Below are 14,878 nucleotides of genomic sequence, written 5' to 3'. Positions count from 1 at the left end.
TCAACACACACATAGTCTAATAGTGTGTCCATCTTCACCATAGTTGCCTCATTAAGAACCAGTAACTGGTCTACACTGAATGGTGACAAGACCCACGATGCAATTGTATCTCTAGACGTCGTAGTAGGCTTTGGTCCTACACCTATAGCCACCTTAAAGATGGACGGTATTTGCAGCATTGAGGGCATGTGTTTCTTTATACTCTTGATGCCATTATGAGAAGCCGATGAACTGCCCAGTGAGACCTTGGCGCTACCGAGCTTGTGATCAAAGTCATCGTAAAGAATTAATACGACATCGGAGTTGAAGTTGACTCGTTCCTGGGAGACGAAACTGGCAAACAGTCGACCGGAATCATTCATATAAATATTGGAACGAACAAATGTGATTGAGGCATCGGCCAACGAGGTTATGGAGTATGTTCCTTTCTTGACTAGTTGTGGTGCGCGGCTGCTGTGTATTAAATGTTGTAAGACTTTGTGACCCACAGAATGTCGGTTGACAGGGCCAGGGTTTCCGACAGAAAAGAAGTAGATCATAGTAGTGGTGGTAGCAGCAGCAGAAGCAGTGGTAGTGGTGGTATTAGTGGCAGTTAGTGGAAGTGGTCGTAGTGGTTATCGCGGTAGAAATAGTGGTGGTAATGATTCCCGTCGCAGTAGTGATCGTCGCGGTGTAAATTTCGCACGGTTTAAAATGGTTTACGTCGTACCGTTTACATTTTGACGCCATTCGTCGTATTCGTCTTATTCGTCTTATTCATTCACAATATGTCTGGATCAGAGGCCGAGTCGGATTTTGACTCTGATTTCGACGACTTTAATGAAGCAGTGGTTCACACTACAACGACAGAAGTAGAAGAAGGAACTACGTTTACTGAAGACACCCTTTCAAATCCACAACTCTTTGACAAAAGACTCGACACGCTTTTGAGTACATTATTCCCAATATCAGCCAATCAGAATGAGTCCAGGGGGGTGTCTAGGGGGGCTTCTCCTGACTTACTTTCTGACAGGTCACAACAAGTGTTTGGACAACTCTCTAGATTACCATATTTACTGCCACCCAATTGGACTAAACTGAAGATAAGATACAACCTACTTCTTCGACTTGGGATCCCCATCAACTTGGACGAGTTGACCTCTGATGGTACGTCGTCGTCGTCGTCGCATAACTTACAGGTGGACACAGCAATAATCCGCGGTCGAAGACCCAGTGGGTCGTCGCATCTTGATGGTGGAACTCACATAGATTGGGACGGGTTTGAACTTCCCCCAATAGAAGCCATCCCCGTTGAAGAAGTGGAGCTGATCAAAACGACTACCTCAGAAGTGCTAAGCAATATCGAACTGGGGATGCTCAACCATTCGAGCGAAAAGTTCTTATTGGACAGCGACATGGCCGTGGTGGACGAAAAGTTGGCTCAATTCCAACACTTCTACAACCAACTCTTGAAGTTGGCAAGTGTTTGGATGGGTGAAATCGCGTCGTGTCAGGGGGAATTTGAAACCTACGAAACAGTAATACAAAGTGTCATTGGTTATAGTCAAAAACTTAAACGAGAAGAGATCTTACATAAGCTTCAGAGGCAGTGAGCATCACCATTTCACATCAGGTAACTAAAGAAACTCCCGAGTCCTTCGTCCATCTTTTGTAGATTCATATTGAGGAACGAATCATCAATGAAATTCGTTTGAGCAATCTCTTGTGGCGTTTGTCCAATCGAAGGTAACCCTGCCATCGCTTGGCCCTCATGGGCCAAATTAGGCGTGGCTTCACTGTGCTCTTCACCAGAGACCTCGGTCGTTGGACTCATTCTCGCGAACGGTTCGGGCGATTGCGCTCTGGTGGGAGGTAAACTGAATTTCACGTCGGGGAAAAGCTGGGTGGGATCAAAGTTCTCCAAGAAGTTGTGTTGGTTGTCTTTATCGATGGATTCAGTCACAAGCGAAATGTCTGGGAATGAATATGTAGAGTCAATCTTCGTAGAATGTCCTTGTTCTTGTCCTTGACCTTTATGTCTTGTATCTGCTGCAGAAATATCTGAGATATTCAGATTGGGTGATATCGATTGAAGATTGACTCCACCAATAGTTCCAACACTACCACCACTTCCACCATTCGAATTAGATGGCAGATGATCTTGGAATTGAGAACGTTGAAGATTTTGTTCATATTGCTGTTGCTGTTGCTGTTGCTGCTCCTGTTGCTGCTGCTGAGGTTGGTATTGATTGAACTGCTGCTTTCGCTCAACAGCATGCAGATACAAATCATTAAGCGATGTACTGGTAGTCCCTTGGAAATTAACCGTTCTTGATCTTGCAAGTAATTCTCTTTGAGCAGCAGCATCTTCGTAGTAAGCCATTTTGGTACCCTTTTCAATAACCTTGGCTCTTTTGATCTTATCGTTGGCATATTTATCAAACAACTTGCGTAATAACTCCGCCACGGGCCAATACTTGGCCAATTCACGAAGAACAGAACGCAGAACATAAAGGGAATCAGATGCAGCTGTTGCAATCACATTATTTTCAGAATCCACATGATAAATCAACATCACAAGTGCCAGAAACAAGATATACACAAACATCACAGGACAATATCGGATTTGATCTCTTTCCAAAAGAATTTTAGAAACAATACTAATCATCCGAGCAGCTTGGAACAGGATCCCCCAAGATGGGTATTTATAATTACTGGAATTCGCAGCATTGGACTTGGCCATACGCAACAAGTTGGACCGATGAATCAAATAGAGTCGATTATAGTATTGAGCATTCAAAAGACAAGCATAAAAGTTTTGAGTCTTTGGGTCAGTTAAAGAAAAGGATAATTCCGGTGGTAACGATGTAAACCAAATCCCCATTAACATATCACTATGTTGAATGACACTAAATTTCAATTTTGATTTCATTTGCTCTGATTTCACCGTGTATTGATGTTTAAGAATGATTCCTGTAATCTCTGCCAACTTCACCAAATGAATGAAATAAAGCGCATGGGTTTCATTCACTTGATAAGGCAGTTTATAGTCCGGTTCATCTTCATTGAAATCTTCCATTGTTAACATGGGAACATCACAATCGTTCAAATCAATTACCGAAGGACGTCCAAAGGCAATGGCCACGTTCCGATCCTTTTCAAAAAGACACCACCAAATTCTTCTCCAAATTTTCTTATCCACTGTGCTTAAATTAGGAGAGTTTTTAACGTCTCTATGGAATCCAAACCCTTGAGCCAACCCAACGGCCACACGAGTCCAATAGAATGAATTTTTGGTGACATCTTCAGGACCCTCCCAATACGAACCAATTAAAATCAATGTTTGTAATGTAGATGCTGGGTCCAGTTCGTAGCTCGTTTCGTACAATGCCTTAGCACGACGGAAGAAGGTAAGACATGCCAAGTTGGTTGAACCTTTCAGATCCAAAACCAATGGATTCTTGGAAATTCTGGCCCCACAAAGTAAAACAGCTTGAAGAACCATAAGGGAAGGAGAATCTTTAGGATCAAGGAATCTCCGCATGAATTCTGATCGATTAATCACCGGCATTAATGGGTGAACACGTTCAAAATAAGTTTCAATAAGATCCAACGCTAAATCATGTTGTGGTAAAAGAAATGCACCTCTCATCTTCAAGATCTCCAATTCAACTGAATCAAGGGACCCATCAGGGATATCGTAAACGTCTTCGGTCAATCTAATATGAGGTTCTCCAACTTTTTGAGCCACGATACCAACAGATGATGCCCCAAGAAAGGTGACTGTAGGCTTTGTATTGCCCATAAGCACTTCTCTCTTGTGAATACCGGGCCTGACCTTGTAATTAGATGTAAGAGAAGGAGGAATCAGGACTTGACTTATATTTAGGATGGTTTCGTTCGCTGAATGTGGCCCATTGGCAGAAGAAGACGAATTGGTAGATCTTCCATGGATACTATTTGTTGTTGTAGAGGAACCACCACCTCCACCTCCACCTCCACCACTATGAGTGACGGTAACCCCTCCATTTTTACTGCCATTTGCACCACCACCACCACTTAAATCACCATCGCCTCCATCGCCACCGTTTTCAGCTACGCTTGACGACCCAGATTTAGACATTGAAGTGGAGATGGGAGTATTATAATCACCCCCACCATGTTTTATTCGCTTTGTTCTTGTAGTGTCGCTATTGCTTCTCTTTTTAGCCTCTGGAAGCACACATTCACATCCAAAGGTAATACAATTGGTACAGGGGATATGAATCTCCGCGTCACACCGAACCTTCCTTGAACGACAAACAGCACACGCACGAGATCCTCTGGGTCTTTTATATTTGATGGTGAACGCTTTAGGTTTCTCCTTGGTCTTTTCAGGACTTGTGGATGACGCCGTTACAGTTGCTGCCGAAGCTGATGCCGTTACCGCTCCTGTTGTTGCTTCCAGCTCATCAACAACGCCGCCAACCTTCGAAGACGAGGAGTTTTTGGTCGGCAAAAATTCATTGACCTCCTGGTCCTCTCGCTTTACGGGAGCGGACTCAGCTTGTTCCCTTGTTGCTGTCATTTATAAACGTGCAAATACGACACGCCAAGGGGCACAAGAGTGGATTTGACGATGCTAAAGATTGTTATCCCTTTGCAGATAACTTTTTCCTATTCACTAATATAACGATGATTAACGTTAGGTGTACGTAAGCAGGCAAACTACCTTATTTCTGGAGGATTGCGTGTGGCGGCAAATGTGGGGTGGGGTGAATGAGTGAATGAAACAAACAAAAGCTTAACAAGGGGTATGGTATGTAGTGTCTTGGTTGTGAGGGACTGTACTTTAGGCTCTAGCGTAAAAAGAAGAACCCTGGACGTAGTAGTGGACACACTGTGGTGGTAATGAAGTGGAACGTTGTACTGGTAGCAGCTATGTCGTGGTACGAGGGCGTCCTAGTCGAAGTAATAGCAGTGGCACTTGCAGATGCCTTATTCGTGGTGGGTAGTGGCGACAGCAAGAGGGAGCCATACTATTCCAGGCTGCGGGGAAGATCCGGATACAAATATTTAACAGCGGGCTATGGACAGATGGAAAAAAAAAGAATGTATTGGTGTTCTTACAGAGCAATGATTAATCCAATTAAGCACGGAAAAGAGTACCATTATACGGGTTAATACCAATTTGTTCGTTCATATTGATATGTAGTAATTCGTATACATATATGTACTAATGCTCTTACATAAGTGCATATGTTCTCCCACATGTCGTTACGTACTCCAGATCTACATGCGTACTTCTCTACATGCGTACTTCTCTACATACGTATTTCCCTACATGAGTGCTACCCGACCTCCAGAATTTGTACATATGTAATTGAGTTGTTAACGGCTTTTGTACTGTATAATGGTGCAAAATAGTATTATTGGTGGTGCTTCGGCATCATGAGTAGTACGAACCGATATTTGACTCCGACGATATCTACTTCGAATTCCTAATGAAAAAATCAATTCTCTGAAACTTGCTATGATTGGACATGATAGAGAAAAACTATGGCGTAATGCTACATAAGAAATCTGTAGTTATAACCATTAAACTCTTAAAACTATTGCGGATCTTGATAACTGATAGCAGTTGATTTTAGGCTCATCGTTAATCGGACTTCACATTTATTGCAGCCTTCCCCACTTTCGGCATATCGGGGAATACCAATTTAAGCTTACAACAGGAGGCTTTAAAACTAGGTTAAAACGTTGAAATATACGATATGTGTCAAACGCTTACATAAGAAACCGTCAATGCGACATTAAGTACACTAAAACATCCACAAGTTAACCATTACATTTACATTTTTTCTGCTTATAGCCACACGTCTTATAACTCAATGCCGTTGAATTGGCTGAACGTGGCTCAAACCACATTAGCAATAGTCTCAGCAATAGCTGTGATCTATCACATACATCAGGAGTTGGGTATAGATATTAATAATGTTGTTCCCCGATCCAATAATAAAAAGAAAATCATTCCATCATCTCCAAAGGCATGTCCTCCATTATCACAAGGTGTGGAACTGCTTATAGGTAATACCCCTCTTATAGAGATCAAATCTTTATCTAGAGCTACAGGATGTAAGATATATGCTAAACTCGAACTCATCAATCCAGGTGGCTCAGCTAAAGACAGAGTTGCTCTTGCTATTATAAGGCACTATGAACAAAATGGTGTAATCAAACCTCACAGAGATGATGTGCTTGTTGAAGGTACTTCTGGATCCACCGGGATCTCCTTAGCATTATTGGCCAATGCGATGGGTTATAAATGTCATATCTGTCTACCTAACGATACTTCCAAAGAGAAATTGGATTCTCTTACTGCTTTAGGATGTGTTCTTCATCCTGTAGACCCCGCCAGTATAGTGGATCCCAACCAATACACAAACGCCGCTCGAAGACAAGCAGAATCCATCAACAACGATCCTAGCAACCCTGCCACGGCTGTTTTCGCCAATCAATTTGAAACAGAGTTGAATTGGAAAGTCCATTATGAATCCACGGGTCCAGAGATATATAAACAGACTAACGGAGGCATCGATTACTTTATTGCTGGACTGGGGACAGGAGGTACTATAGCTGGGGTTCTGAAGTATTTAAAGGGTAAAAATCCTCATGTGAAAGTTATTTTGGCTGACCCCCAAGGGAGTGGGTTGGCTAATAGAGTCAATTATGGAGTAATGTACGATACTGTGGAAAGAGAAGGAACCAGAAGACGTCATCAAGTAGACACACTTGTTGAAGGAGTTGGGTTAAATCGTTTAACTCACAATTTCACTGTAGCAGAACCATTCATAGACATGGCTTACAAAGTGACAGATGAAGAAGCAATTAGAATGGCCAAATACCTCTGTGTTCATGATGGACTCTTCTGGGGTTCAAGTTCAGCTATTAATTGTGTTGCAGCTATCAAAATGATTCAAGAACAAGGTCTAGTGGGTAGAAAAGTTGTCCTTATAGCATGTGATCTGGGTGCTAGGCATTTATCAAAGTTTTGGAAAGAAGCATCTAAAATATCAAGTGACATCACTTTGGACCAAGTATTTTCATAATTATTCGCTTTAGACCAAATATTCAGTTCATAATTATAATTCTATATCCCATATGCATTAATTAGTATTATCATGAATATTATTGTTTGGAAAGTTCGGCCCGTTTACGGTCAACCAACTTCTTCCGTTGTTCACGATATATCTTGTGTAAACTGAATGAACTGGACATCACACCTAATATAATCTGCAAAGAACCAAAGGGTAACGGTACTTTAAATACCAGATAGAAACAGAATGCAAAATCGGATATCAATTTATACAAATCCATATAATTGGAATACTTTTTGAATTGAAGATCTTTCATTTGTTTCAATTCCTCTTTGGAATCTTCATGTGTCAGATAAGAACTCATAATGCTGCTGGACATACTATTTGAACCACTACCTGGAATCAAGCCCTCTATTTGAGTGGTGGTGGCAGCAACATTACCACTATTATTATTATTGTTATTAGTAGTAGTAGTATTATGATTAATGACTGCCGACCCTGAACCAAGAATCAGTCGACTAAGCACCCGAGCTCTTTGCTTAACTTGAGATTGAATCTTCAAATCCATTTCTTCTTCAGATAACTCTTGTAGATTTTTCCAGGTGGTATTAAGAGCAAAACAAGTTTCCACAAACCATGCTATCATTTCGTGTCTCGATGCCCATGTATGCATCTCACGATTATGGACCAATTTAAGTTTATAAAGTAATAAATATTCATCACAAATATTATAGTAAAGTCCAGTAAGATCACTTATATTCTTTTTGACCAAAAGTTTCTGCCAATTGATACTTGAACCATCTGGTGCTATGGCGTTTTTCAAAGCCACAACCAAATTTCGGATTCTAAAAGGTGATTTCCCAGTTCTAAGCATTTGTCTGAAAAGTGATAACGCAGGCACCACTGCTTTAACTCTTTGTTGTAACACATGACATCCAAGAATGGTTGCAATTCTAGCAAAGTTTTGAGGATGTTTAAACAAATTCCGAAATATATTCAACTGTTTCTCTCTATCATTATATCGATTAAGAATCAGTTGTAAATTGATAGATTCATCACTTAAATATGTTTCACTCTTGTTTGCATAATAAACAATCAATCGAAGCAGATATTGAGCCATTCTTGCCATTTTATCCTTCCCCAAAACTGTCAAAATCATTGACCACCATATATCCCAAGACGTAACCTGTTTTGATGCTTCTTCGTTTTGGTGATCCAGTTCGTGACTTGCCGGATTGATGGTGATGGTCTCGCATTTCTCGCCACTCACCATAGCATCATATAATCTTCCCTTTAAAGGGGTGGTGGTAGCCGTAGTGGGCATATTGGGTATATCGTTGAATAACCTTCTAGTCGGACTGGTTCCAAAGGTAGTTTGTGTTGCAATATGATTATCTCTGTGCTGAAGCACGTCTGTCCACTCTTGAGTGGGACCTGGTGTACCCATATTCATATACCTTAAATATATATATGTTATATATATGTAGCTCTATGTGTCCTTATATATACTACGAGTCAGATATATTGAAAAGCCGCAACGTTAACTCGTGTGCCTGTCTGCGATGGTTAGACGTAATGAAATGGAATGGAATGGATGTCTGGATGGACTGGCTCAAAAGAAAAAATGAATGGGTGTTGTTGTTTAGTGGTGCACATCTTGAGTCTATATTTTTTTTCGGTTGGTCCAGATTAGGTGGAGGTTTGGCGGGGGTGGGGGACAAGACCAGACCAGACCAAGCCATACTAGATACAGACAAGACGCAGACAAGACGCAGACGCAGACAAGACTAACGGTATGCATCACTACAGTTAACCTATATTGTTCCGAGAAGGAGCTGAACTGGTGTTGATTATTGGTGCCGCTTCATTTTGTCATGTATTGTATGGTGTAGGTGGAAGAGAGTAGCTGATAGTTGAACCGAGGTATGTGTGCGATGACTACAGAGTCCCGTATGACGCTCTATGATAGCAGAAGCGTTCTAGTACCGTGTACTAGTACGCTCTGAGTGTGTGGCAGTATAACTTTAATCACTATTGTACCTTGATGCCTCGTGGGGCACTGGGTTTCTGGTGTCAGGGTCAAGAGGGGCAATAATGGCATAAAGAACTCCGAGATATTAAAGGTCAGGAGTATATGGAAAACAATGAAGCCTAATAAATAATATTATATACATAATAAATAGTAATAATAATAATAATAATAATAATTTTGAAGCACATCTCATCTCATGGCGTTCCAGAACGTGTGGGTGGCAGACTCTTTGTATCTGGTCCCATCATAAATGCTCCCACAGACCCTAAATAACCTTCATGACGAAGAAAATAACTTTGCATATCTCCATTGGACCAGAAATTAACAGCATAGCTAAGTGTATGTATGGTTTGCATATGGCCACTGATATAACTGCCACCAAAATAGATTCTTTTAAGTCCAAATCTAAGAGCTTGAAGATATGAAATTTGTCCAATATTATTCAGAATCAGATATAAAAGTGAAACTGCAATGTCTTGTTGTTTGAACATGGCAAGCTTATCTTGAGGTGTAAGTTTGGAATAATCTGTGTTAAACCTGAGTTTCTTGAATACTTTGGCAAAGGAACTGGCAATATGAGAAGCTTTTAACCCAATTTTATTATAAGATGTTCCATAAATGTCCCCCACCAAAAGATCAACATTTTCGTTGTTACCTTTAGAAGCCATCTCTAGCATCTCATTGTAATCTTTGGCATCAGTTAAAAGTGAAAGTAACCCCCATAATGTGCCCCCACCTAATGAAGATCCACCAATCCGTTCAAATTTACCTGGTCCAGTAACCTTAATCATAGATACACCACTACCTATATTAACCAAGAGATAGGGGTATATGTTGTCTTGAGTAATGGCATCATCATCAACAAACATGGTCTTATCCAATTTAAGGTCATATGTAAAGATTTCATTGGGGATTTTGGTGATTAGCCAATCTAAACCTTTGATCAAACACTCCATTTCATCCGTAGGAACGATTTTTATGGGTAGCTTACGTTTTTCAAATGTGCTCTTCATAAATTGATAAAACTTATGCGCTCCACCACCAGTAGCCATTATATGAGTAATTGGAGGCTGGTTCCCATTGGATTCTGTAGGATTACATGATTTTTTAACCAATGCTATGATGAAATCAAGTACTTCCAGAGTGAAGTTTTCTGTTTGGAAATCTCGGAAATGGAGTTTACCTCCTCTCTGTTTGTAGCTATTGCGAGTGAAATAAACTAGCTTGGTTAATGTACCACCAATGTCCACTGAAATGTGTATGATTTCCGTTGAATGTTGTGGTAACGTGATTCTTTTAGTAAGATTTTGATCTATGGTTGTATCTATAGGGACAGGCAGTAATTGTTGTTGTTGTTGTTTGCCATTCAGTACTAACGTTGTAGCTGAGCCATTGGCTTGGATGTATTCATGACGATTGGACTCTTGTAATGATTGAGATGTACCATTTGTTGATGCTGGACTCTCTTCGGATTCTTCTGTATCCAGTGAGCTTCGAGATGAGTTGGTACTCGAGGAAGATGCACTGATATCCGTCCGTTCTTTATTCACCAGAAGAAGATGGTCGTTTGCAATGTAAGCACCCGAACATTCAATTTTAATAGTACCGAACGACGCCGTGGAAAGCTCGCCGTTGTTTTGAATGTACGAATGTTTCCTTTTAGAATGGAATAATGGCATGGCCAATGATTAAGTACAAGAATAAATAGTGGAGAATGAATAAATAACTATGGCATGCAATAATAACTACTATCGCTAATTATAGACGTAATGGCGCTAGGATCTGGTCGTATGGGGAACGGGATTAATAATAACGACTATGGATTAAATTATGACGTTTAATAATATCAATAATAATAACATAAAGCTTCTATGCGTATTACCGCCAATAGTGGGAATATATATAAAAGGAAAGCTTTAAAAGTTTTGGGTGAAAAATCCGGGGAAGACCCTCAGCCGAACCAACTAACTTTTCTACACCGCAAACTTACTACTAAAATGCACTACTATTACTACTACGACTAAAGGGATTGGACTGTACGACATTCCAATATCCTATACACTATAGGGGAAATGAGAAATACCGGGAACAGCAAAACCGCGGCCTTTCGGTCCCAATGGTTATTTTATTGTTAATGGAAGATGGACTCTCTAATAGAAGCAAAATTTTGCGTCTGGTTGGGTCGGTCCCAACAAGATACAAAACTCCGGCAAGGTCGTGCGTGACAGAGATACTCCTAAATGAGATAGTTAAGAAGGGACTAGCTGTACGTACTAGTTAATGCTCATATTGATTTCATCATATGATTCAAGTGATTATGTTGGCGATGTTGTATAGCTGTAGAGTGGTCAGCTGAGATGACTAATTGAGATTCTTAACAGTATTCCGTTTCCGTTTCCGTTTCCGTACCTTAGCCTATGACCTCTCGTGATCGTACACTGTCACCTCGTACAAGGTAGTGCGCTTCGAGCTTCCTGTAGTTAGTGTGGGGCTATTGTGGTGGTATTTCACCCGCACGCCCGATGCAAATACCGATAAGCTTCTCTAGCTCAGCTGACACAATACGCGTAGAATTATTGAACTTATTCTGTTTTCTTGACCTTATAAGTGAATATGAATGAAGAGATTCGCATCATCTCATCTCATCTCATTGCATTGCATTGCATCGCATCGCATCGCACCGAATCGAATCTAACCGAATCGAAACAGAATAAATGAAATGCTGATAACCAATACGATTTCATAACCCTCAAAAGAGACTTATGATGCAACTCCATCATAATCATCATCGACTGGAACATAAAACAATACAATGATCGCTCTACTATTGTATCGCCAGTGTCGCGGTTTCCCAAAATGGTATCTTGTGTCGCATAAAATTTTCGCAGTTTCAAATCTTGATCTGTATTGGGAAGTACTTATACCTTTAAGTAAACCCCAATTGGTTCATAGAAAGGAGAAATAAAGATGGGAACCGTGCTTGTTCTCTCAAATGAGTATCTTCCTGTGAAGTATGGAGTATCGCTTGCCATTAACCATTTGAAGCCTAATTTTTCAGGTACAGTAGCAATTGACTTGGCTGCTAACTCCAATTACTGTGGTGAACCAGATGAGAGCACCTTCAAGTTAACCTTGCATTCTCACCGTCTTATCATCACCACGGCAAAGCTTGCTGTTTCTGATGACCCTGAAGAAGAAGTGGCCTTGAAAGTTTCCTACAACAAAGATTCCCAAACTGTTGACCTTATTGGGACAATCAACCCAGGTTCAGTAGCACCAAAGAAAGTCTTGATCGAATATGTGGGACAATTGAACACCATCAAGACCTTCAAAGATGAAACAAGGGGATTATTCAAAACCAACTATTCGGATTCTATTAACGGGAAAGCGGATAATTATGTTTTAGCAACTCATACCCAACCTCATGGTTGTCGTACTATCTTCCCACTTATAGATGAATTGACTTCCAAAGCTCCTGTACAATTATCCATCACAACCAATTCAAGATTCAAAGTCGTTGCAAATGCTCAGTTAGAATCTGAAGAATACGTTTCCATGACTGAAAACACAAAGCATACCTTCAAACCCACTCCACCAATCTCACCTTCTGTATTTGGATTCGTTATCGGAGATTTGGAATATGTGGAAAGTACTTCATCCAAACTGTCTATCCCCGTTAGATTTTATACTGGCCTAGGTGATTCACATCTTGTCAAAGAATCTGCCTGTTTGGTGTCTGAAATATTGCAATATATATCTGACAAACTTTTCTGTGTACCCTACCCTTTGGACAAGTTGGATTTTGTTAGTTTACCCTTTTTAAGTGATGGAGCCATGGAAAACTGGGGGATCATTACTGTTGTTTCAAACCACTTGTTACATAACCCTAATCCACTTTCGTTAAAGCAACTTTTAGCCCATGAATTAATTCATCAATGGATTGGTAACTTGGTTACTTTCGAAGAATGGAATGATTTATGGCTTAATGAATCTGTTGCTTCGTATTTGGGTAATTATGCGCTTTCAGAAATGGGCCATTTTGATGATTTCGAGATCGATATCACTACAAATAGTTGGGAACAAGGAATGGATGTTCCCTCCTCAGCTTCAATTCACCAATACATGCAAACAGTTCATACTGGACTCGGTAGTTCAACAGCCACCATTTTCAATCCTGAAATGTACGAAAGAGGTATGGTGCTTCTTCGGATGCTTATGAAGATCATTGGTGTCCAGGGCTTCTTTAAAGCTTGGAGCTCTGTATTGGAGATGTACCAATTTAAATCAATCAAATTGCAGGATATTTGGAAGGCAATGAACGACCAAATTGAATCCGTTGATATACTTGCGTTTATCCATGCTTGGTTACGATCAACTGCTTATCCAATTGTTGAGGTTACTCATAATGGTAAGCAGTTGTTATTGACTCAGAACAAGGTCGACTCTTCTAATGATGATGAAAATGTACCATTCCATATTCCATTAAACATCAAAATAGTTGCGGATAACGGTGAAACCAAATTAATGACTATCATGATGACCGATAGATCTGCGCTGTTTGAAATCCCCGTGAACCAGATAGTCATTTTGAATCATGATAAGGCAGGGTTCTACAGAACATTATACCAATCACCCGCTCTTACGAACCAAATCACCGAGAACATAACCAGCAATCAATTGAGCACCATAGATTTACTTGGACTTATCAACGACTATGGCAAAGTCCTTACTGAAACCCCCACGGAACAAGAAGTGACGACGTTCTTTGCAATTTTGACCAGCTTGGCTCATAAGTCATGGAAGATCGACTTTAACGTGTTGAACTTGGCCTTAAACTACTTGGAGCATATCAATAAGGTGTTTATCAACTTCACTCAATACACCACCTTTTCCCAATGGATCAATGCCTATTCCGTACAGCTTTATGATAAGGTTGGGAAATGGGACTCGTTACTAAAACTTGAACGAGGTGAGTACAACGCTGTGGAGATGAAGTGTAGAAACACTCTTCTTGAACTTAACACTAGTCACAACAAGAGAGCTCAAGACTTGGTCCGCAAGTTGTACAAGAACTTTATAAGTTCCGGTCTTAGCAAGTCTTTCACTCCAGGAGAGCTTCTTCTGGCTATTTTTAATGGTCAGATGTATGTTGCCACTCAAAAGGAATATAAACGTACGCTTGAGTTTGCTAAGAACTCAAACGTTTCCTTATTGAACAACACCAATGTCTCCAACCATGAACTTCAAACATATGCTGTTGTTTCGTTGGGGTACACTTCCAATGATGCACTTTTCCTCAAGACACTCAACTTTATTATGACCAATATCGATTCCAAATTAATCGAGTTGGCATTAATGGGTGCTGTTTCTCAATACCAAACGGTGGATCGCAAGGATCAAGTATGGCATTGGTTCAACTTGCACTACAATCAATGGTGTTTCCGGTCGCTTAGAAAGGGAAGTGACTGGTCGAAACAGATTGGTATCACGTTACAAAACATAGCACGGATGGTTTTAGGTCAATTGATGGCCCTGGAGCCCACCAAAGTAAAGGAGTTTGTCGAGAATAAGACCAGTACTTTACCAGACCATGGTTTGACCAAATTGGTGGAGGAATTAGAAGCGGAAAACAAACCGAAAAGAGTGCTTGCCAGTTACTACAATGGGTTGGTGGATCAATTGTAAATCATATCGTAAATTCGTTAGCTTCGTTAGTATAGCACCATATATAACCTGTACATATATACTATAGAGTTTTGTGCATTGCAATGATGTTGTTGATGATGAAGAT

At 40.5% G+C, this 14,878-nt stretch overlaps 6 protein-coding genes across 6 annotated transcripts; 3 read left to right on the top strand and 3 right to left on the bottom strand.

Moving 5' to 3' along the window:
* Nucleotides 1-767: 767 nt before the first annotated feature.
* Nucleotides 768-1,592, top strand: KQ657_002777 (uncharacterized protein; the record flags this gene model as incomplete). The annotated part of the gene is made up of 1 exon (XM_043193527.1): nt 768-1,592. The coding sequence occupies one exon, from the start codon at nt 768-770 to the stop codon at nt 1,590-1,592; it is 825 nt and encodes a 274-aa protein (XP_043047364.1).
* Nucleotides 1,593-1,603: 11 nt separating this feature from the next.
* CTF1 (Ctf1p) lies at nt 1,604-4,546 on the bottom strand (the record flags this gene model as incomplete). The annotated part of the gene is made up of 1 exon (XM_043193526.1): nt 1,604-4,546. The coding sequence occupies one exon, from the start codon at nt 4,544-4,546 to the stop codon at nt 1,604-1,606; it is 2,943 nt and encodes a 980-aa protein (XP_043047363.1).
* Nucleotides 4,547-5,849: 1,303 nt separating this feature from the next.
* Nucleotides 5,850-7,067, top strand: MCY1 (putative cysteine synthase; the record flags this gene model as incomplete). The annotated part of the gene is made up of 1 exon (XM_043193525.1): nt 5,850-7,067. One exon carries the CDS (start codon nt 5,850-5,852, stop codon nt 7,065-7,067), a length of 1,218 nt encoding a protein of 405 aa, XP_043047362.1.
* A 79-nt stretch (nt 7,068-7,146) lies between these two features.
* Nucleotides 7,147-8,502, bottom strand: KQ657_002774 (uncharacterized protein; the record flags this gene model as incomplete). The annotated part of the gene is made up of 2 exons (XM_043193524.1): nt 7,147-8,477; nt 8,499-8,502. The coding sequence occupies 2 exons, from the start codon at nt 8,500-8,502 to the stop codon at nt 7,147-7,149; spliced, it is 1,335 nt and encodes a 444-aa protein (XP_043047361.1).
* Nucleotides 8,503-9,281: 779 nt separating this feature from the next.
* On the bottom strand, nt 9,282-10,766 carry PANK4 (pantothenate kinase; the record flags this gene model as incomplete). Its single annotated transcript, XM_043193523.1, has 1 exon — nt 9,282-10,766. The coding sequence occupies one exon, from the start codon at nt 10,764-10,766 to the stop codon at nt 9,282-9,284; it is 1,485 nt and encodes a 494-aa protein (XP_043047360.1).
* A 1,288-nt stretch (nt 10,767-12,054) lies between these two features.
* Nucleotides 12,055-14,772, top strand: KQ657_002772 (uncharacterized protein; the record flags this gene model as incomplete). Its single annotated transcript, XM_043193522.1, has 1 exon — nt 12,055-14,772. One exon carries the CDS (start codon nt 12,055-12,057, stop codon nt 14,770-14,772), a length of 2,718 nt encoding a protein of 905 aa, XP_043047359.1.
* Between the last annotated feature and the right edge of the window lie 106 nt (nt 14,773-14,878).

This window comes from Scheffersomyces spartinae (genome assembly GCF_019049425.1).
Source record: "Scheffersomyces spartinae strain ARV_011 chromosome Unknown scaffold_23, whole genome shotgun sequence".
Classification (NCBI taxonomy): Eukaryota; Fungi; Ascomycota; class Pichiomycetes; order Serinales; family Debaryomycetaceae; genus Lizanozyma; species Lizanozyma spartinae.
This window is presented reverse-complemented; position numbering and strand designations above follow the sequence as displayed.